At 41.8% G+C, this 21,408-nt stretch overlaps 1 protein-coding gene across 4 annotated transcripts in view; it reads right to left on the bottom strand.

Moving 5' to 3' along the window:
* PRIMPOL (primase and DNA directed polymerase) overlaps positions 1–21,408 on the bottom strand; it is a 65,576-nt gene that overhangs the window by 2,299 nt on the left and 41,869 nt on the right. For 3 of the 4 annotated variants that reach the window (XM_073607130.1, XM_073607138.1, XM_073607123.1), the window contains exons 8-12: positions 19,911–20,002; positions 16,563–16,652; positions 12,590–12,698; positions 9,631–9,713; positions 8,493–8,539 (exon numbers count right to left, since the gene is read on the bottom strand). In XM_073607130.1, the coding sequence (XP_073463231.1) occupies positions 8,493–8,539; positions 9,631–9,713; positions 12,590–12,698; positions 16,563–16,652; positions 19,911–20,002 (421 nt within the window). Of the gene's footprint in view, positions 1–5,417; positions 5,569–8,492; positions 8,540–9,630; positions 9,714–12,589; positions 12,699–16,562; positions 16,653–19,910; positions 20,003–21,408 lie in introns of those variants that run through there. The other variant, XM_073607144.1, reaches the window with a different exon arrangement.

Here is a 21,408-nt window from a genome sequence, read left to right as displayed (position 1 = left end):
AATGGAGGGGAGCCCTGCATCCAGGACCAGGCAATCCAGAGTCTACGGGGACCGGGGGGAGTCTGGGACAGAGTGACAGCCCAGCCGACGGTGACAGAAGGTGATGGTGGCAGAGGGGGATGGACTGGAGCAGGTCGTGTTGGTGGCAGAGGGGGATGGAGGCAGAGGGGGGTGGACTGGAGCAGGTGGTGTTGGTGGCAGAGGGGGATGGAGGCAGTCTGGCAGAGGGGGGTGGAGGCAGGGTATGATGGTGACAGAGGGGGATTGTGGCAGGGGGTGATGGTGGCAGAGGGGGTGAAGGCAGGGTATGATGGTGGCAGGGGGTGATGATGGCAGAGGGGGATGGAGCAGGTGGTGATGGTGGCAGAGGGGGATAGTGGCAGAGGGGGGTGGAGGCAGTCTGGCAGAGGGCGGTGGTGGCAGGGGGTAATGGTGGCAGAGGGGGGTGGAGGCAGGGTATGATGGTGGCAGAGGGGGATTGTGGCAGGGGGTGATGGTGGCAGAGGGGGATAGTGGCAGAGGGGGATGGAGGCAGTCTGGCAGAGGGGGGATAGTGGTAGGGGGTGATGGTGGCAGAGGGGGATGGAGGCAGGGTGTGATGGTGGCAGAGGGGGGTGGAGACATGGTATGATGGTGGCAGAGGGGTCAGTGGCAGAGGGGGATGGACTGGAGCAGGTGGTGTTGGTGGCAGAGGGGGATGGTGGCAGAGGGGGATGGACTGGAGCAGATGGTGTTGGTGGCAGAGGGGGATGGACTGGAGCAGGTGGTGTTGGTGGCAGAGGGGGATGGTGGCAGAGGGGGGTGGACTGGAGCAGGTGGTGTTAGTGGCAGAGGGGGATGGTGGCAAAGAGGGGTGGAGGCAGTCTGGCAGGGGGTGATGGTGGCAGGGGGTGGAGGCAGAGGGGGATGGAGGCAGTCTGGCAGGGAGTAATGGTGACAGGTGATGGAGGCAGGAGGTGATTGGACTAGATAATTCCTTATTATGTCGAAAATACCAAAAATATGTTTTTTTTACCTTAAAATCTACCTTAAATCACATTGCTATTTGCTTAGCATACCTGTTTGTAGCCTAAATACTGAAATTTACACCTAAAAATGTAATTTTGGAACTTTTGTGAAATGCCAGTAAAAACGTGGTGGTGCCAGTAAATTTTGGGTGTTGTGCCAGTAAATTTCAATCTGGTAGGTTGGCGACACTGGTAAGCACCATTGTTTACTATAGTGATGATGGCTGGCTGGCTCACCTGCATCATGGCAATACATGACTCTGATCCAGGGAAGCAGGCATGCAGGCCACCCCAAGGATTCAGGAAAAGATGGAAGCCTGCCTCCTCCAGACCACCTCCAACTCACACAATTCTGAAGCAAATAGGCAGAGCTTTGAGGGGACTGTGTGATTGAGGGGCTTGGTGACTGGGACACTCAGAGATGATGGGGTGACACTGATGTGATTGCTGGACTCATTTATAGGGGGCCTCTGTTGTATAGGGTAGATGGGGGTCTCTGGCATGAAGGGAGAATTTCTGATGTGAAGGTAATTTCATCAAGCCAGATGAGTGCCAGACTCAGGTTTTCAAATGATAAGTACCATTTAAAAAAGTGTTACTAAACCCAGGACCCTGTATTCACTATATCTGGTCTCCCACAGTAAACAGAACATGGAAATGCAATAATTTTAGTAAATATAAACTGCTAAATACCTTTTCTCATCAGCAGTACATAGTCTTGTGACTTTTATCACTGTCTGCTTAGGCTTGTAAAAGTAGTTTTCATTCTCCCCTGACTCTGTCTGGAAAGTGCTGATTGGTCTTGTGCTGATCACATGCACTCTCCCAAGTAAAGAAGAAAAAACTCTCAATACACACCAAACTGAGCATGTGCAGCCTGACTCCTAATGCTCTGTTCTATCAAGCGATGGGTTGAAGTCAGTTAAAGAAGAGGAAGATCAGAGAAGACAAGATAACACAGCCTTTATACACAATGCGGAGGATTAGCCCCTTAGGTTCCACAGTGAGTATAACCAGCATGCTTTACTGCATACACAGACTGATTTTACTGTTGTGGGTTTAGTAACACTAAGTTTTTACATTTTAGACCGGGGTGACTCGAGATTTTGCTTACTTTTAAAGGGTGTCACAACTGAAATAAAAAAAAAATGCTGCTGTATTACTGCAAAATATTTGTGAATACCTGGTTATCACACCTATATGAGCTTGATAGACATCTCATTCAAAAACTACCGTGCCTTGAAAAAGTATTCATACCCCTTGACATTTTCCATGTTTTGTCATGTTACAACTAAAAAACGTAAATGTATTTTATTGGGATTTTATCAGATAGACCAACACAAAGTGTCACATAATTGTGAAGTGGAAGGAAAATGATAAATGGTTTTCAACATTTTTTACAAATAAATATCTGAAAAGTGTTGCGTGCATTTGTATTCAGACCCCTTTACTTGGATACCCCTAACTAAAGTCTAGTGGAACCAATTGCCTTCAGAAGTCACCTAATTAGTAATTAGAGTCCATCTGTGTGTAATTTAATCTCAGTATAAATACAGCCCTCAGAGGTTTGTTAGAGAACTTTACAGCATCATGAAGGCCAAGAAACACACCAGACAGGTCAGGGATAAAGTGGGTTAGGTTATAAAAAAAAATATCCCAAGCTTTGAGCACTGTTCAATCCATCATCTGAAATTGGAAAGAGTATGACACAACTGCAAACCTACCAAGACATGGCCATCCACCTAAACTGACAGACCAGGCAAGAGCATTAATCAAAGCAGCAGCCAAGAGACCCATGGTAACTCTGGAGGAGCTGCAGAGATCCACAGCTCAGGCGGGAGAATCTGTCCACAGCTTCCACAACTATTAGTCGTGCACTCCACAAATCTGGCCTTTATGGAACAGTGGCCATTGTTGAAAGAAAGCCATAAGAAGTCCCGTTTGCAGTTTGCAAGAAGCTATGTGGAAACATGTGGAAGAAGGTGCTCTGGTCAGATGAGACCAAAATGTTACCTTTTGGCCTAAAAGCAAAATGCTATGTGTGGCAGACAACTAACACTGCACATCACCCTGGACACACCATCCCCACCGTGAAACATGATGGTGGCAGCATCATGTTGTGGGGATGCTTTTCTTCAGCAGGGACAAGGAAGCTGGTTAGAGTTGATAGGAAAATAGATGGAGCCAAATACAGGGCAATCTAAAGCCTCATACACACGATCAGACTTCCATCGGACTTTTCCGTGGATTTTTGTCCGAAGGGCGTTGGCCGTGAACTTGTTCTGCATACACACGGCAGAACATTTTCAGCCAACTTTCACCAAATCACGTGGTTTTTCACCTCTTTACCGCCACCCTTTGGGCAACTTCTGCTATTGGTGTCTGAACTTTAGCATTGGTTCTGAGCATGCGTGTTTGTACTTTGGACTTTAGTCCTATGGACTTGTGTACACACGATCAGATTATCCTTCATCGGACATTTGTTGCCGGAAAGTTTGAGAGCATGCACAGCAAACATTTGTCCGTTGAAAAAACGAAAACAATTGTCCGATGGAGCATACACATGGTCGGATTGTCCAATAAAACAGGTCCGTCGGAACGTTGTCAAAAAGCCCGATCGTGTGTATGGGCCTTAACATTAAAACCTGTTAGGGTCAGTAAAAGAATTGAGACTGGGTTCACACCTATGCGAATTGCATGGGGGTTTCTCCCCATCCAATTTGCATAGCAGGAGATTGTGACCAGCTCTCTATGGAGCCGATTCACACATCTCCACAGAGGCTCCGGTGCGAAGTGCACAGGAGACCTGTGCGTCTTTTGGTCTGTTTCAGGTCCGAATTCAGCCAAAAATTCGGGCTGAAATCGGACCTGAAACTGTGAATGGAGACGCACTGGACTCCTGCTGTGAGCCGCTGCATGTTGTAGTGTGAACCCAACCTGAGACTGGGGCGGAGGTTCACCTTCCAGCAGGACAACAACCTTAAACATACAGCCAGAGCTACAATGAAATGGTTTAGCTCAAAGCATATTCGTGTGCTAGAATGGCCCAGTCAAAGTCCAGACCTAAATCAAATTGAGAATCTGTGGCAGCACTTGAAAATTTCTGTTCACAGACACTCCATCCAATCTGACAGAGCTTGAGCTATTTTGCAAAGAAGAATGGGGAAAAACTTCACTCTCCAGATGTGCAAAGCTGGTAGAGACATCCCCAAAAAGACTTGTAGCTGTAATTGCAGCAAAAGGTGGTTCTACAAAGTATTGACTCAGGGGCCTGAATACAAATGCACACCACACTTTTCAGATATTTATTATTTGTAAAAAATATTATAAACCATTTATCATTTTCCTTCCACTTCACAATTATGTGCCACTTTGTGTTGGTATATCACATAAAATTCCAATAAAATACATTTACGTTTTTGGTTGTAACATGAAAAAATGTGGAAACCTTCAAGGGGTATGAATACTTTTTCAATGCACTGTATGTTCAATAATACAGAACTGCCTTGCCCTGCCCCCTTCCCCTTTTGCTGCTATAACAATCTTCTTTTTTCTGCACAGGCTATGCACATAATTTTGAATCTGTGTCTGTGGGAATTTGTGCCCATTCAGCCAAAAGTGTGTTTGTGAGGTCAGATACTGATGTTGGATGAGAAGACCTGGCTTGCTCTTGGAATTCTTAATGTGTTTCTATTTGACCTGTTTCTAGCCTACTCTTGTTACTTTGCACAATACTGAAGTTTGTAAACTTACTTTGTAAAGATCCTCACACATTTGCTTCCTTGAATTCTGTGACACATTTGCTATGCCCTGTTGATAGGCACTGCTGTGTCACATACATCACAGAGCCTGCTTTCTGAACTACAGAGGTGCTGAGAGGAGTTTTAGGAGGCAGAGCCACTGCAGAAATCAGTGATTGCAGGCAGAAAGGTACCATGGGATATGTAGTCCTTAGTAATGGAACATAAACAGCAGAGGAGAAGCTGTAAAGCATGTTGGAAATCCAGTAAATTGTGAAAAGAGATGGCCAGCAGACAGGCAGCACGTACAACATGAAAGGAGATTTATCAAGTAAGCTTATATTCGCTTGTCAAAAATAACTATTGTTTGTATTACTATTGCAATGCTGATGTTATAAAAATGAAAGTTTATGCTGTGACCATAGAACTCCTTTAATTCATCCCAAGGAAGTTCAGTAGGGTTGAGGTCCATGCTCTCTGCAGGCAACTCAAATTCCTCCACATCACACTGGTCAAGCCATGTCTTTATAAAGCTGGCTTTGTGCACAGTCCTGCTTGAGTGGAAACGGCCTTTCCTAAACTATTACCCAAATTGTCACCATAAGGCTGGAAGCAAACAGTTATCTAAAATGTCATTCTATGTTGTGCCATTAACAGTACCATTCACTTAAAATACATCATCTCGATACCTTTGGTCATGTATTGTAGGTGTGATGGCCAGGTGTCCTCAAATTATGGCTAGAGGATATAAGCTGAGACCAATTACTTATCAACTTGCAGTTAAATGTCCCCCTCTGGTGGTCACAATAAGAAACTGTACTCTTTTGAAAAAAAAAAAATTGGTAAGGACTGGGAATTTGTAAGAACCTGAATTGCTACTTAAAGGAAACCTATCACAAAAGAAATATGTGGACTACCATTGCTAACCTATCCATCTAAAAATGCTAGTTGCCTGGCGCTCATGCTAACCCTTCTGCCTCAATACATTGGGTCATTGATGTAGAACAAGTACCCTATGTACTCGAGTAAAAGTCGATCCGATTATATGCCAAGGCATCTAATTTTACCAATAAAAAACTGGGAAAACTTTTTCACTCGAGTATAAGCCTAGGGTGAGAAATGCGCAGCTACTGTAAGTGGAAAAGAGGGTCAACAATACCCATTTGCAGCCTCACTGTGCCCATTTGCAGCCGTAGGTCCCCCGAACTTCAAACTCGGTAGTTAAGGGTTCCTAGATGCCCCCTAGCTGCAGCCAAAATTTGGGGTCTCTGGACCCAAAGGGTCCTGAAATGACATTGCTGCAGATGGACACAGTTGACTGACTTTGGCGCCCCGTATCTCGAGGCTACTAGGTACTAGGAACCCCAAATTTGGTGTGCAAACCCAGTGGAAATAAGACTACAACATATCCAAAGCTGTGGTTCCTAGATCCAAGTGGCCCCGAGATACGTGGCCCAAAATTCAGTTTGGAAAATGTCAAGCACTTTTCTGCAACAGAGAATGACATTTTCTGAACAGACTTTGGGGCCCCGTATCTCAGGGCCACTTGGTGCTAGGAACCCCAGCTTTGGATATGTTGTAGTGCTAGTTCCACTGGGTTTGCACAACATACTTGGGGTTCCTAGTACCAAGTGGCCCCGAGATTCGGGGCCCCAAATTCGGTCAACTGTGTCCATCTGCAGCAATGTCATTTCGACTGGGCTATACTCGAGTATATACAGTATGTCGATTAGAACTTCTGACTTTCCTGATCTGCAAACCTGTTTTGGGTCAGTGACTCGACCAGCATTTCCTGAAGTAGGTCAGCAACTGCTCAGGGCTCATAACTGACACAAATTCCAGGTAGCTGGAGGAAGGTAAGATTGTCGATCAACAAATATGTACTCCTAACAAAACCTTTTGTTTAAAGTAGATTTCCAGCTTTATTGTCTCGCAAAAGAGATACTTTGTGCCACCTTGCCCCAAACAAATTATTTTAATTACAAAACAAGGAAATCGCTGGGCTCTAATAGCATTAACTACATAAATTAGGCAGGGATGATGGCTGGTAGCAGTAGGGCAACTTCCCTTCTGCTGCCAGATTAAAAAAAAAGTCAGGTTGAGTGTTTCTCCACCATTCAGCAGAAGCCTTGTATTTTTATCAATGAATACAATACTTCCTCTGAGAAGTCTTGGTGGAGAGACGGGTGGATGATGTCACGATTTCCAACTTGGCCAATCACAGGAAGCCTTGTATTCATTGATAAAATACAAGGCTCCTCCTGAATGGTGGACTCTTTAAATCCAGCAGCAGAAGGGAAGTCGCCTGCACTGCTGCCAGAACACAGCGTCACATACTTTATGTAGCTAATGCAACTACAGTATATTACAGCACATCCAGGAGCCACATCATTTTGTAACTGAAACTGTTCGACTGGGCTAGCTTGGCCCAAGGTTTGTGTTATTAGCCCTCAAAGCGGAGCTCACCCAAAAGGGGTTGTTGCTTCCCTCCCCTCCACTGCCACATTTGGCACTTTTCGGAGGGGGGGGGGAGGTGTGTGCAGCGAGATCCCCTGGAAGTTCGGCCCCCCTCCTCCTTCCCCCACCCCAGGCTATTCACAAAGCCCATCACACTTCGCACATGCACAGTAGGGAACCGGCTGTGAAGCCGCAAGGCTGCACTGCTGGTGTGAGATCCCTGGACAGGAGAGTGTCCTAATATTAAAAGTCAGCAGCTACAGTATTTGTAGCTGCTGGCTTTTAATTTTTTCGTGGGGGGGTCTAAATAACATACAGTACATTTGATGTGAAAAACACTAGTTGGCAAATACCTAAACATTTACTGCAACTCAATGCAAAATATTGCAGGAGTTTTTTTTAGGTCGGCAGCTACAACTGATGCAACACTTTTGGGAAAAATCTGAAATCTGGCTTGCAGCATCTCTAAATTTGCCCTTATTAATAAAAAAAAAAGTCCTAAACAGCAAACACACCCATAATGAGAAATGTATTAAGAAATCCAGGAAGCCGACGTTAAAAGCACAGTGGTTGCTAAGTGTAACGTACAATTCACATTAATTTGTGACATTCTTTTTTAGTTATCCTGCCTTGAAAATCTGCCTGCTCTTTACTTTCTGAACTGCTGTAACTGTCTCCATAGAATACTATGGAACACACAGCTGCCATTCAAACAATGCACAGAAAGCAAAAGCTGTATATAGTAGTAACGCTACCTCTGACAGCCAAGGTGGCAAAGAATTCCATGGATTGAATGTTAACACTTCTTTCTCTTGGCGATTTATGCTTTACTGGAGTAGTCATTTAAAAAGAGGCAAAATAACATGTGGTTTGCTTAAATGGCTTCATTTTTCTTTAGAAGAAAAAAGAAAAAAAAAAAGGCTAAGAAAAATGGTCCCAGGTGTAGAACAGGAGGTGGTGCAATGTCAACCATGACTGAGCCTATGATTCAGGGAGATCTGACTGCTCCACTGTTCCAACACCAAACACTTTCAGACAGCACTGAGCAGACAGGTGTTGGTCACAGCAAGGAAACAGCTCAGGGCTTACACGCTCTACACAACATAATACGTAACCATCACTTGATACATGCACATTCTGGGGTGGGAATGCTCTATATGAGAACAACTGTTTTAACTAGATCGATTTTGGCAGTTTGCTGGCCAAGATGGTATATTTTATACAAATAATAATTTCTAAGACTAGGTATGAAAGCATTCAAAGCAATTTGAACATGAGCTTAACATACCTCTTTAAAAATAGATGGAAGACATACTTCAGGAGGTAAAGGATAACCTGTGATAAAAACAAACCACAACAATGATGATGATCGTACGATTGTAAAAATTATTTTTATTATACCTTGTAAGAGAACAAAACTGGTACAAACTTAGCATACAAAATATAATAAATCACAAAATACTAATATACCGTATTTAATCGGTGTATAACACGCACTTTTTTCCCCTTAAAATCAGGGGAAAATCGTGGGTGCGTGTTATACGCCGATTCCCACTGTCTGTGTGCCAAAAAGAGTGAGCACCGCTGAAAAAGACTGAGCGCACCGAAAAAAACGAGCGCCGCCGAAAAAGACTGAGCCGAGTACTCTGCTCCACTCGCAGTCCCGCCTCCCTGCTGTCTCTGAGAGGATAAGGAGTGAGTGCTGCCGAAAAAGACAGAGCCGAGTGCTCGGCTCCACTCGCAGTCCTGCCCAGCTCCTATGATGGACATAACACTCTGTCCAATGGCGGGACTGCGAGCGGAGCCGAGCCGAGCCGAGCACAGTACACTCGGCTCGGTCTTTTTCGGCAGCGCTCGCTCCTCATCCTCTGAGACAGCAGAGAGGTGGGGCGGCGTGACGAGCCGAGTACACAGACTCTATCTTGGCGGCAAATTTAAGCAATTAAATACTGCAAACGGCACATGGCACTGGGCAAAGCTGCATATGACAATGGGCAACTGCAAACGGCACACAGCACTGGGTAAGGCTGCACTGGGCAAGGCTGCATATGACAATGGGCAAGGCTGCACTGGGCAAGGCTGCATATGACAATGGGCAAGGCTGCAAACGGCACTTAGCAAGGCTGCAAATGGACACTGATCATTCTGCAATGATGGACAAGGCTGAAGATGGACACTGATGAGGCTGCATTGATGGGCATATAAATGTAAGTTTTTTTCCTTAAACTTCCCTTTTAAAAGTTTTTCCCTTAAAATGCCCTCCTAAACTTGGGGTGCGTGTTATACATCGGTGCGTGTTATACGCCGATAAATACGGTAATCTATATAATACTAATAATCTATATCATAAATAATATAGGAATCTGCTAGATTATATTTGAAGGAAAAAGAACACACAATGACATTGTGTGACAAAAATGACTTACAATCAGACTTAAAGTTCTGTGCCCTACAAATTGGATCATGGCATTTCTGATACCAAACATCTCTCTTCAGATCTACCAGAAGCCTAAAGAGAGAGAAGGAACAATGAAATCCTAGTGAACAGTCAGGCAATGTCCATGCAAATGATACAGCTCGCCTAACATGCAAAGCAACATGCACTCCCTTCAGGTGAACGTAGACATTGTTACATGTGAAAAGATCATTTGTGGGCTGTATTATTTTAACTATCAATATTACAAGTTTTGATTACCTGTCCCCTATTAAAATAATTAATCCCTCCCATATATCCAGTGCATGCATAGTGGTAAAGCAATCACTGCTCATAGTAACTTTGCAATATACTGTCAATTCTTTAAACAAGAACATGGTCAATTGAACAAAGCTAAGTTAGGTGTTATACGAAATTTACAGAAGTGAAGACACTAACAATCAAAAATAGGCCTTTACAGGTCCGATTTAAAATCTGGGAAAGCTAAAAATATGACTGGTTGTTATTAAAGGCTGTACATGATTAGAACGTCAAAATAGATTAATTTGCAATAATGAACCCCGACAAATACTCCATTGCCAAATGAGCAATGAATGAATATGATCATAAGATGCAAACACTGCATATACAATTAGGAAAAGTCAGGCTGTAGGTAACAACCAAGTATATAAATGTTAGATGCCATCTAGATTATGAAATAGATCAAAACAAGATACTATAAACAATGCAAGGGAGTTATTGCTTAAAGTAAATCATTAATGGACTGATTGTATAAAGCTGGACAAACAATTTTAATTAAATAAAAAAATACTATAAAAAGCAAAAGTAAGATGCAAAGTTCAGTAAGTCATGCCAAACAAAAAGTACACATCCCACAACATACAACGTTGTACGTATGTCTGTATGTCATATACAAGCAGCAATCTAAAATAGGATTTATTGCTAAAGGTTACTGTACATTAAAAAGGAGAAGTGTGGGATTGGAAAAAAATAAACATACATACTTATCTATCGATGCTGCAGCTGACCCCAACTGACTCTAAGACCAAGAACTGAGCAATCATATGCCTGCTGATCACTCAGTTCTTGATCTTCACTGAGCAGAGAGCAGTGACTGTCAGTCACCAGCATTCTGTTCTGCCCCTCCAACACACCAGTGAAGTGAGAGCGGCTTGCTCAAACTCTCAGCAGCACACCAAGAGGCTGAGCCAGCTGCTGGTTAGGCATCTGGGCGGATCCTGACATTATTAGGATCCCTGTAGAGCCTGGTCTGGCTCTGTGATGTCAGCTGACAGCAGACTTTAGACCGCTGTCAGCTGAAGCTGGGTCACAGGAGTGCAGAAATAAGTACACTCCTCTGACCCACATGAGAAATATGGCCAAAAGCTCTTTTGGCCATACTTCTGTTTTAAGTATCAGCAATACTGCTTCCACTGCCCTATTTATGCCATTCATGCCAGCACACTTTTTTCCAAAAAAGCTGCAGATGGGGCCTGTTTTGATATCTTTTATTGTCAGAAGAAGTACATATTCTTGGCAGTATTTTAAACTTTCTGCTAGTATCTAGATTGCCCTGATTGGCTTCTAACATCTGTATAACTTTGACCACCTCTGTAGCATAATGTATTGGCGGGGATCAGCTTCACAAAAGGTAATCTTACTTAACCTGGCTATACACTGATTTAATTTGTTCCATGGGTGGCCTTATCGGCACCACCCGGTTCGACAACAGTTGATTTTTCTTCAATTGACTTTTGTCTAGGGAACTGGGCAGAAAATCTCAGGCAAACAGCGCCGGCATCCAATCAGATACAGGTACTGTTCAAGTATTCTGACAGACGTGGGTGCCTAGTGTCAGAATACTGTAGCTGGCACTGCATATTTTTCCATGTACACTGTTTTTAGTGTTTAGTGTGGATAAGGGAATCAGGTGATTTCTCTTGTCCAGTGTTGGACTGGTCAGTCTAATATTAAAGGATACCTGCACCAATGAATGAAGTGGTTGTAGTAGTAGATACCAGAGTACAAATGCTGGTTCTATTCTCTATTCCCCCCCCCACCTGTTATCCTTCTCATTCCATCCAGTTTTGAATGCAGCAAGGCAGGTTACGTCACACACTGCCTTGTAATATACAAAGTATCAAAGACTTTGTGTCTCAAGGTGCATGCTATGGGAATGCAGGGTGAGAAGGTTGCATGGCCACTAAGGGTTTAGGACACTGAAAAATGGCTAAAGCCGAAGTGTAGCTAAAAACAAAAACAGAAAAATCAGCACAATTGACATAACTTACAGTCAGTAGGATATGTCCCTTGTGCCGATTCCATTTCTTTTAGTGACCGTCCTCTTTTTCGCTCTCTACCCCCATAATCTTCCAGTGTAGTGGGGTTTAATACAACTAAGGGGTTGCCACATGCTCTCATCAAGAGAGAGCCCGACTATGCCCACCCTTTTCTCCTAGCTGCACTGTACTACAGCTTCTATGAATGAAACGGGATCTATGAATGGAGGGTATGGACTTTTTAATCATCCACCCATCCTCCATTCTTAGATCCTGTCTTATTCATAGAAGCTGTAGTAAAGATTCTATGAATAGAGCAGCTAGGTAGAAAAGGGTATAGTCAGGCTCTCTTATTGAGAGACTATGACAGCCCCTTAACTGTATTAACCCCCGCTGAACCGTAAGATTAGGGAGGGGGTGGAGTTCAGGTACTTAGCAAGATTTCAACTAAAAGAAGATGAATCAGCACAGGGGACACATCCTACTAACTGTAAGTTATGCCCCTTATGCCCACAGAACAATGTAAACTTAATCTACCAAAGAATGAAATATAAAGCAAGGGTGGTATTAGAATTATAGCAATGCTTCTATCTTCTGCTTAATTACAATAAAATATCACCTATTTTTCAATGGACTTTGTGTCAGATACATTTCTAAAAGGGAACAACTTACATGACATTGTTGCTTTTGTGAGCACGGCCTATGTTTTCACACCAGCGATAGTTGGTTGTGTCATAGACAAGTAATTCCTCTAAAGCAAAGTAGTTCCACTGCCGAATACCTTATGCAAATTACACAACAAAAAAACTCTTATTTTAATGCAAAAAAATGCTTATTTACATGTTTATACCACATACAATAATTGCAAATAAAAATGCACCAAAATGATTTGCCACAAAGTATAAAATAAGGCTACACTACGCTGGGTCCCTGTATGTTGGATCTTTCTGCCAGGAGCTGGCAAAAAAAACACAAAACAATAGTTTGTCACATAATTACTTGTGTTTCTGGCCATATGCCATTTAGAAGCGTATGCTCGTAAACGCATTCTGTTGGCTAGAATACTAATTTATTCTAGCCATTAGAAGCAATTCGTGTGCATGTACGAACGTATGTGCATAAAATATGCCCATAAGCTTCTCTCTCCGAATGCAGGTTTGTGGCATTTTTTTTTTTATTCCCCTGAACACTGCTATAAAATGCAAACATGAACACCACAACATGTATGGATACATTGGCTAAAATAGAGCTGCATTCAGAGGCATAAAAAAAAAAAAGTGTTTTTTGTCTGTGTGTATGAGACTCAAATGTTGAGTTCTCATATCAACAGTCTAAAGTCCTAACTCATAATACATTGTGTTTTTTACTGCATGAGCAACCAGAAGAATAGTTTGTTTAAATCCCCAGAAACAATCACATACAGTGGAGATGGAAAGTATTCAGACCCCCTTAAATTTTTCACTCTTTGTTATATTGCTGCCATTTGCTAAAATCATTTAAGTTCATTTTTTTCCTCATTAATGTACACACAGCACCTCATATTGACAGAAAAACACAGAATTGTTGACATTTTTGCAGATTTATTAAAAAAGAAAAACTGAAATATCACATGATCCTAAGTATTCAGACCCTTTGCTGTGACACTCTCTCTCTATATATATATATATATATATATATATATATATATATATATTTTTTTTTTTTTTTTTTCACATTTTATTTTTTTATTTTCTAAAAGATAATTCACAAAATGACTGATGCTTTTATTCATGTATTTCTGGTCTGACACTCATATTTAACTCAGGTGCTGTCCATTTCTTCTGATCATCCTTGAGATGGTTCTACACCTTCATGTGAGTCCAGCTGTGTTTGATTATACTGATTGGACTTGATTAAGAAAGCCACACACCTGTCTATATAAGACCTTACAGATCACAGTGCATGTCAGAGCAAATGAGAATCATGAGGTCAAAGGAACTGCCTGAAGAGTTCAGAGATAGAATTGTGGCAAGGCACAGATCTGGCCAAGGTTACAAAAAAATTTCTGCTGCACTTAAGGTTCCTAAGAGCACAGTGACCTCCATAATCCTTAAATGGAAGACGTTTGGGACGACCAGAACCCTTCCTAGAGCTGGCCGTCTGGCCAAACTGAGCTATCGGGGGAGAAGAGCCTTGGTGAGAGAGGTAAAGAGGAACCCAAAGATCACTGTGGCTGAGCTCCAGAGATGCAGTAGGGAGATGGGAGAAAGTTGTAGAAAGTCAACCATCACTACAGCCCTCCACCAGTTGGTGCTTTATGGCAGAGTGGCCCAACGGAAGCCTCTCCTCGATGCAAGACACATGAAAGCCCGCATGAAGTTTGCTAAAAAAACACCTGAAGGACTCCAAGATGGTGAGAAATAAGATTCTCTGGTCTGATGAGTCCAAGATAGAACTTTTTGGCCTTAATTCTAAGCGGTGTGTGTGGAGAAAACTAGGCACTGCTCATCACCTGTCCAATACAGTCTCAACAGTGAAGCATAGTGGTGGCAGCATCATGCTGTGGGGGTGTTTTTCAGCTGCAGGGACAGGATGACTGGTTGCAATTGAGGGAAAGATGAATGCGGCCAGGTACAGATATATCCTGGACGAAAACCTTCTCCAGAGTGCTCAAGACCTCAGACTGGGCCAAAGGTTTACCTTCCAACAAGACAATGACCCTAAGCACACAGTTAAAATAACGAAGGAGTGCCTTCACAACAACTCCGTGAGCATCTCTGGAGAGACCTAAAAATGGCTGACCACCATTGTTTACCATCCAACCTGACAACTGGAGAGGATCTGCAAGGAGGAATGGCAGAGGATCCCCAAATCCAGGTGTGAAAAACTTGTTGCATCTTTCCCAAAAAGACTCATGGCTGTATTAGATCAAAAGGGTGCTTCTACTAAATACTGAGCAAAGGGTCTGAATACTTAGGACCATGTGATATTTCAGTTTTTCTTTTTTAATAAATCTGCAAAAATGTCAACAATTCTGTGTTTTTCTGTCAAAATGGGGTGCTGTGTGTACATTAATGAGGAAAAAAATGAACTTAAATGATTTTAGCAAATGGCTGCAATATAAAAGAGTGAAAAATTTAAGGGGGTCTGAATACTTTCAGTCCCCACTGTACTACTAAGATACAGTATAGCGTCCATGTAAGGCCCCTTTCACACATGCTGTCCGTTTTTCATCCATTTGACGGGTGAAAAACAGACATCAATGCATCTCTATGGAAAAACGGATGTCAATGGATGATCATCCATTGACATCCGCATCCATCAACATCCGTTTTTTTAAACTGATCACAGCTCTATTTTTCTTCTGTTAAAAAAGGGATCAGACTAAAAATGGATGTAAACTGACAAATGGTCTGTTTTTCATCCATTTTTACATTGGTATTGGATGTAAAAAAAAAAAAAAAAAACAACTGATGAATACTTCATATATTTGGATGTGACTGAACTGATGAAATGAATAGTCTGCATGTGTGAAAGGGGCCTAAGTTTGTGCAGGCCAGTCAGAAATGGGAAAAAAACAGGGTTCTTTGCATATGTACAGTATAAATCATCATTCCAATCCACAGTACAGGTATACAGGGAAACAAAAAGTTATATACTGTACACCATCTAAAGTACTCTAATCTAAACATCTGGTGTCTCTGAACACCTAGGACACTTTTATAAAGCAGCACCATGTCCTTACAGCCAATTAAAAAAAAAATACTGTACTTTTATAAAGCACAGCTTCACAAATGTGAGTCTTATTTCAATGGTGTCAGGGCCTTAGGCTGCTCGAGTGCAGGGATGCAGCCCCACTGTAATAGTGAATTTTTGGTTTCCTACAGTTCAGCTTAAAAATAAATGCACATCTATAAAACATAGTAAGTGATGTGGTCCATAAATGTACATACTGTAGCACTATTAAATCAACAGAGGAGAGCCTGTCAAAGTCATGTGGCTGGCCTTTCCTCCAATTGTGGTGTTCTTTATAATCCACGAAGTACAAAAATCTCTGTGAGACACCCCAGATTAATGTCTGCTTTTCATGAATAGGCTGTAAATAGCAGGCTGCAATGTGGACAAACATAGTGGCATAGAGGGAATATCAGTTATAAACGGGTCCCAGTAGTCTTATGCGATAATAATGTAAAACCATTTGCAAACATTTTTTCTCATATTTATCTAGAGTTAAACCATCAAGTAATCCCAGAAACATGATTAGTTCACATGGTATAATGGAGCCCTACAATTATGTAGAAACATTACAATTTGTAATTATGCAAACCATGTATCCAATAACAAGGTTGCATTAAAAGAAAGCAAGTGCCAGTTTCTCTGGTAGCCACTGTAGACCTATTTTGAAAATGTTACTTGCCTGGCTCTACTATCTCTTGCTTCATTTCTTTGAGGCACTGACCCAGAACAAGTAAGCAGATAAATTCTTCTGGACTTCTGACCTATATTTGCCTTAGGTCAGTGACTCACAAAAAATCTAAGCCAGATGGTTAGTTACAAAGCCTCTAGCATTTCCAGAAAAGATATGCAATAGCTACTTTCCTTAAAAGAGCACTGGAAGTATGAAATAATATTTTAGTTCCAAATGCACAAACCCCAGGAAACGTACCTCCTTGGAAACCTTCTCTTGTGACAAGTGACCATATGAATTGATCAATTTCTGGATAAGGAGAAACCTGATATCCATTCATGACACTGCCTGATGAAGAAGGAACACAGCATTTTTACATTGTAGGGTAGATGTTTAGTGTTTTCAACTTCACTTGGCAGGATGAATTAGCAAAAATCATGTAACAGCACCCGCCCAACATCCTACGTAAAACACTTCCAATTATCTAGATCATGCTTTTAAACATGGAACAATTAATATTGTGTCTTTTACATACACAGAACAGGCACCAATTAACACAAACAGCCACAATTAGAAAAATATGAATATTCCATAATGTAAATGTGTATGTTTTATTTATTTTTTTGACCGCAGGTAGGGGTGGATTTAATAAAATGACACCGCTACCTCAGCACTGCCTACAACCCTAAGTAGATACATAATCAGTGTAAAATTGTATGGACATACTCCCTTGTCCTATGTGCCAAAAGCCCAGGCCTGCTGATGCACAACTCAGGCACTTTATTATAGGATATGGGCAGGGAGTTTCTGCAGCAATTGGTAAGAGCTGATACCGTGTTTCCCCGAAAATAAAATCTCGATTTTCTAGGATGTCTGCAATATAAGCCCTGCCCCCAAAATAAGCATTTTTTAAAGTAATTGAAAAATATTGTAATCCATGCTGTAAATGGATTACATAATGTCCAGTGTGTGTCTTTATGTAACATTTTATAAAATACCTTGTTTACAGTGCCGCTAGGCGCTCATGTGACCCGCCAGAGCTCTCCTCCTCTTCTCCCGGCTGACGTCAGTGGCCCCTCCCTCTGCAGTGCTCGGAGCAGGGAAGAAGAGCTCCGGTAGGTCATGTGAGTGAAAAAAGGTATTTTCTACAATGTTACATAAAGACACACACTTGACATTAAATAATCCATTTACAGAGTGGACGATGATTTTACAAAGACTTTACTTAGGGTTTATTTTGGGGATTACAGAGATGCTGACTCCTGAGCTGACAGGGAGGGAGAGGGAGAGAGAAGACAGGGGACAGATAAGACATCCCCTGAAAATAAGCCCTAATGCATTTTTTGTAGTCAAAATTAATATAAAACCCGGTCTTATTTGCGGGGAAACACGGTAGCTTATGCTGCGGTTAGGTTTGTCATAGATATACAGAGGTTAAGTACAGCGCTGCGCTAAAGGTGACAAACAGCAGCCAACACACCCGTAGACTCAGGATCAAAACTAACAGTAAAAATTCAAAAGTGTGGCGCTAGAATTTACGTGAAAAAATAAGTATACAAATACAGTGACTGCAAATCAGAATTTTCGATATGAACCAAAAAAAGTGCGTGAATATACAAATTGATAAATAAAAAAATGACAATCAATATAAATGTATTGAACCAAGTGTAAAAAAATTGTGAAATATAAAGTCCAAATAAGTGTGCAAACACAAGCAAAAGAGTCTGTGACAATGGTGAAAAAATGATGGTAAACAGGTATCTCCTGAGCTTGCAGGGGGATGGTTCCGAGCCAGCAACCTGGTAAGTAAATAAACCGTAGAGAAACCGGGAGTGCACAGAGGATTGAAATCGGTGCCAGGACCATCACCAGAAACCAAGGAGGCTTACCAGAAAATGTGGCCTGAAATGGCGTATGCCATACAGGTCAAAAAGGCTTGATGACCAACAGGTCTAGGCAAATAATCTGGCCAGATGTCATCACACAAGGAGGGAAGGGGATCAGCACGGCTTCCTCAGCGGTGGGTACACCGTAAACCAGGTAAATGGTATGGATAACATGTGAGGGAAAAAACACTCACATAGCGTAATAACGTTTGAACTTGGACTTATTAAAATAAAGAGAAAACAAACTCACATTTTCAGAAGATAAAAACAGCATATAATCTTGTAGCGGTAGTTATGAGGGGTCCACCCGACATGTTTCAACTAAAAAGTCATCATCTGATGATGACTTTTTAGTTGAAACATGTCGGGTATGTTAGTTGAAACATTACGCTATGTGAGTGTTTTTTACACTTGGTTCAATACATGTATATTGATTGTCATTTTTTTATTTATCAATTTGTATATTCACGCACTTTTTTTGGTTCATATCGAAAATTCTGATTTGCAGTCACTGTATTTGTATACTTATTTTTTCACGTAAATTCTAGCGCCACACTTTTGAATTTTCACTTTATATTCATACACAGGTTTATACCAATGTCTAGAAAAATACAGCATACCAGCTTACTCTGATTTTGTAAAATCCTATGCATATTAAAGCGTACTAAAACAACTAGTTCAGCTGGAAAATTGGTGGCAAGATGTTGTCAATGAAGACCTTATTGCCTGGTACACACAGGCAGTTTTTTTCAATTCAACCCAGCGGGCTGAATTAAAAAAAAAAAAAAAAAAAAAAAGAAGAAGAACTGAGGCGCTTGCGAGGAGCTTGCTGTACTAACTACTCATTGTTAGTACAGTGATCCCCCCCCCTGCTGTTCTATTCTGTTCTGACAGGGGGCCTTAGAGAAGCCGGACGTTAGGCCGGCTCCTGTCAGGCAGGATGCTGTACACACTGGTCAAATGTTGGCCGGTTTCTGTTGAGCTGCCTGATATTCAACCAGTGTGTACCAGCCTTAGGTACACACTAAATAGTCCCCTTGTAAATTAAAGGATTTTTATTAAAAAAAAAAAAAAAATATAAACTGTTCATCCTGCCAATTTCTGCTATTTGTAAATTCTTGACAACGACAACGCAAACCTGACAGTTTCCAATGCCCCAGAAGCATAGTCACACTCTTGTGAGAGCAACAGGTTGTGCTTCATCCAATCTGGTGCAATGAACCAGCTTTGCTGGTTGATTGACATCTGTTCTGACCATTTAGCAGTCAAGACAGCGACTTCTGGCTTCCAAGATGTCACTAGCAACCTCAAGAAGCCTCTGCCCTCCCAGGACCCCAGGCTTGCAGAACTGAATCACTAATAATAGCATGTAAACAAAGCAATTAGCTGACTTTCATGTCACAAAACCTAGAGACTATTGCTGTATGCCTGCAATATCCCCAACATTATTGTAAAATGCAGGATTCTCATATTCTTTAATTCAGTATAATACAAAAATTGCTTTCCTCCAGCATATTATTTAGCTAAGCTCCTTCTGGCTCTGGCTGATGTCTGAAGCCTGTGAAAATCAGTTAATAAATCCCATAACTAAAGGGCATAAACTTGCAGATAGGTGTGGCCATGTTGAACTAGAAAGACAACATTTCAGCTGCAGTAGTAAAATCTATTTGTAATAGTTATGTGCAAACAGAGAAGAGTGCCAACATTTTTTAAGCCATACCTGAAATAAGGGATCCTCCAGAACTGACACGACTACTTTCATTCCTGTCACTCGGGCTGGCACATGACAAGATTTTTAGGCTGTCTGTAAATCTTTAAGATTTCATAGGTGTTAGTATATGTGTACCTTTTCCATACATCTAATATATCACAGCACCCCCATATTTTATTCGATCTCCGTACTGGCCTGTTAGGATCATTGCCTATCATAGATGCCCCTCATTCTCTTAAATATAGTGACTAATACACTGAAGATTGTGCAAAATATCTTTGCATGCTCTCTAGGTCTCCATAACTGATGAGATTTATAACCAGGATCCAAGCAAGACTCATCATTTCCTATACTTGAACCACAGATGAGTGCTCTTAGGGCCCATTCACACTACTTGTGTTGTGGTAAGGCATGGTACATGTTTTGTATGCTGCATGCCAATGCACCTTAATAATGCACCACAGCTTTGTACAGTGAAAAAATGCAGGCTGCAATATTTTTTTTTTCTTTTCAAAGATTTCAAAACATCCTGTGAGTGAAGAAGAGACAAATGAAGGACAAGATCCCCCTCCTCCACTCATGGAACATTTTTCATACTTTAATGGAAAGGGGAGATGAAGAGGAGGGCATAGACACTCACTGGCTTAATGTCCATTGCCAGCATAACGGGTTAATACTGCTTTTTTTTTTTCCCTTAAAAATGTTTCATTTTTTTACCCACTTAAAGAACATTGCTGGCCTCCTTCAGATTATGCTAGCTGCCTGGATGTCTTTAGCATTAATACTTCTATGTCACTGACCAAGAAGAAGTATGCAACAATGATCAGAACTGCTTATCTTTATACCTATTCCAGGGTGCCAACCCAAAGTATTGGCATGACAGTCAAGCACCTAGCACTTTCAGGAGCGGCTGGCAATAGCAGTCTCCATATTTCTCTCATGACAAGTTTCAATCATCACATTTCCTGACAGCTCCATGTCAGCACTGCTGGGTGAGGCCCCGCCCACCCCCTACGTACTTAACTATACATTTTTCTCTCACCTCAGAGCTGTTCGGCCAATAAGGGGAGGAGGGGGCGGAGCAAGCCTTAAGGGAGCCAGTTTTAAAAGGTGCTTCTACCTAAAGAAGCATCTGCTATTACAGCTGACTGTCCTTGTATGCTCTAAGGCTGCCTGTGCCTCCTACAACCCTCCCCCTAGGTATTCCTTGCAAATTGCAAGATTCATATCTGCATATTACCTGCTATAACGTTTTATCCAGAACAGAACATGTCTTATTTTTTATTTCAGCAGGATCAAAATGCCTACCCCCTCTTAAGATCAGCGATCACAAAGAAGGTAGGGGAGATAACAAGGAATATATACATTTTAAAATTCTCCTATGTTGGCAGACTAATTCCTCACGCCTATCTGTGCTGTTCCAGCTCCTCAGGTCTCGGTCATGGCTCTTCTCAGTGATCAGAGGATAGAAGCTCGGGAAAGAATGGGAGACATTCATTCTCACAGT

Source organism: Aquarana catesbeiana, linkage group LG01, assembly GCF_042186555.1.
Source record: "Aquarana catesbeiana isolate 2022-GZ linkage group LG01, ASM4218655v1, whole genome shotgun sequence".
Lineage (NCBI taxonomy): Eukaryota > Metazoa > Chordata > Amphibia > Anura > Ranidae > Aquarana > Aquarana catesbeiana.
This window is presented reverse-complemented; position numbering and strand designations above follow the sequence as displayed.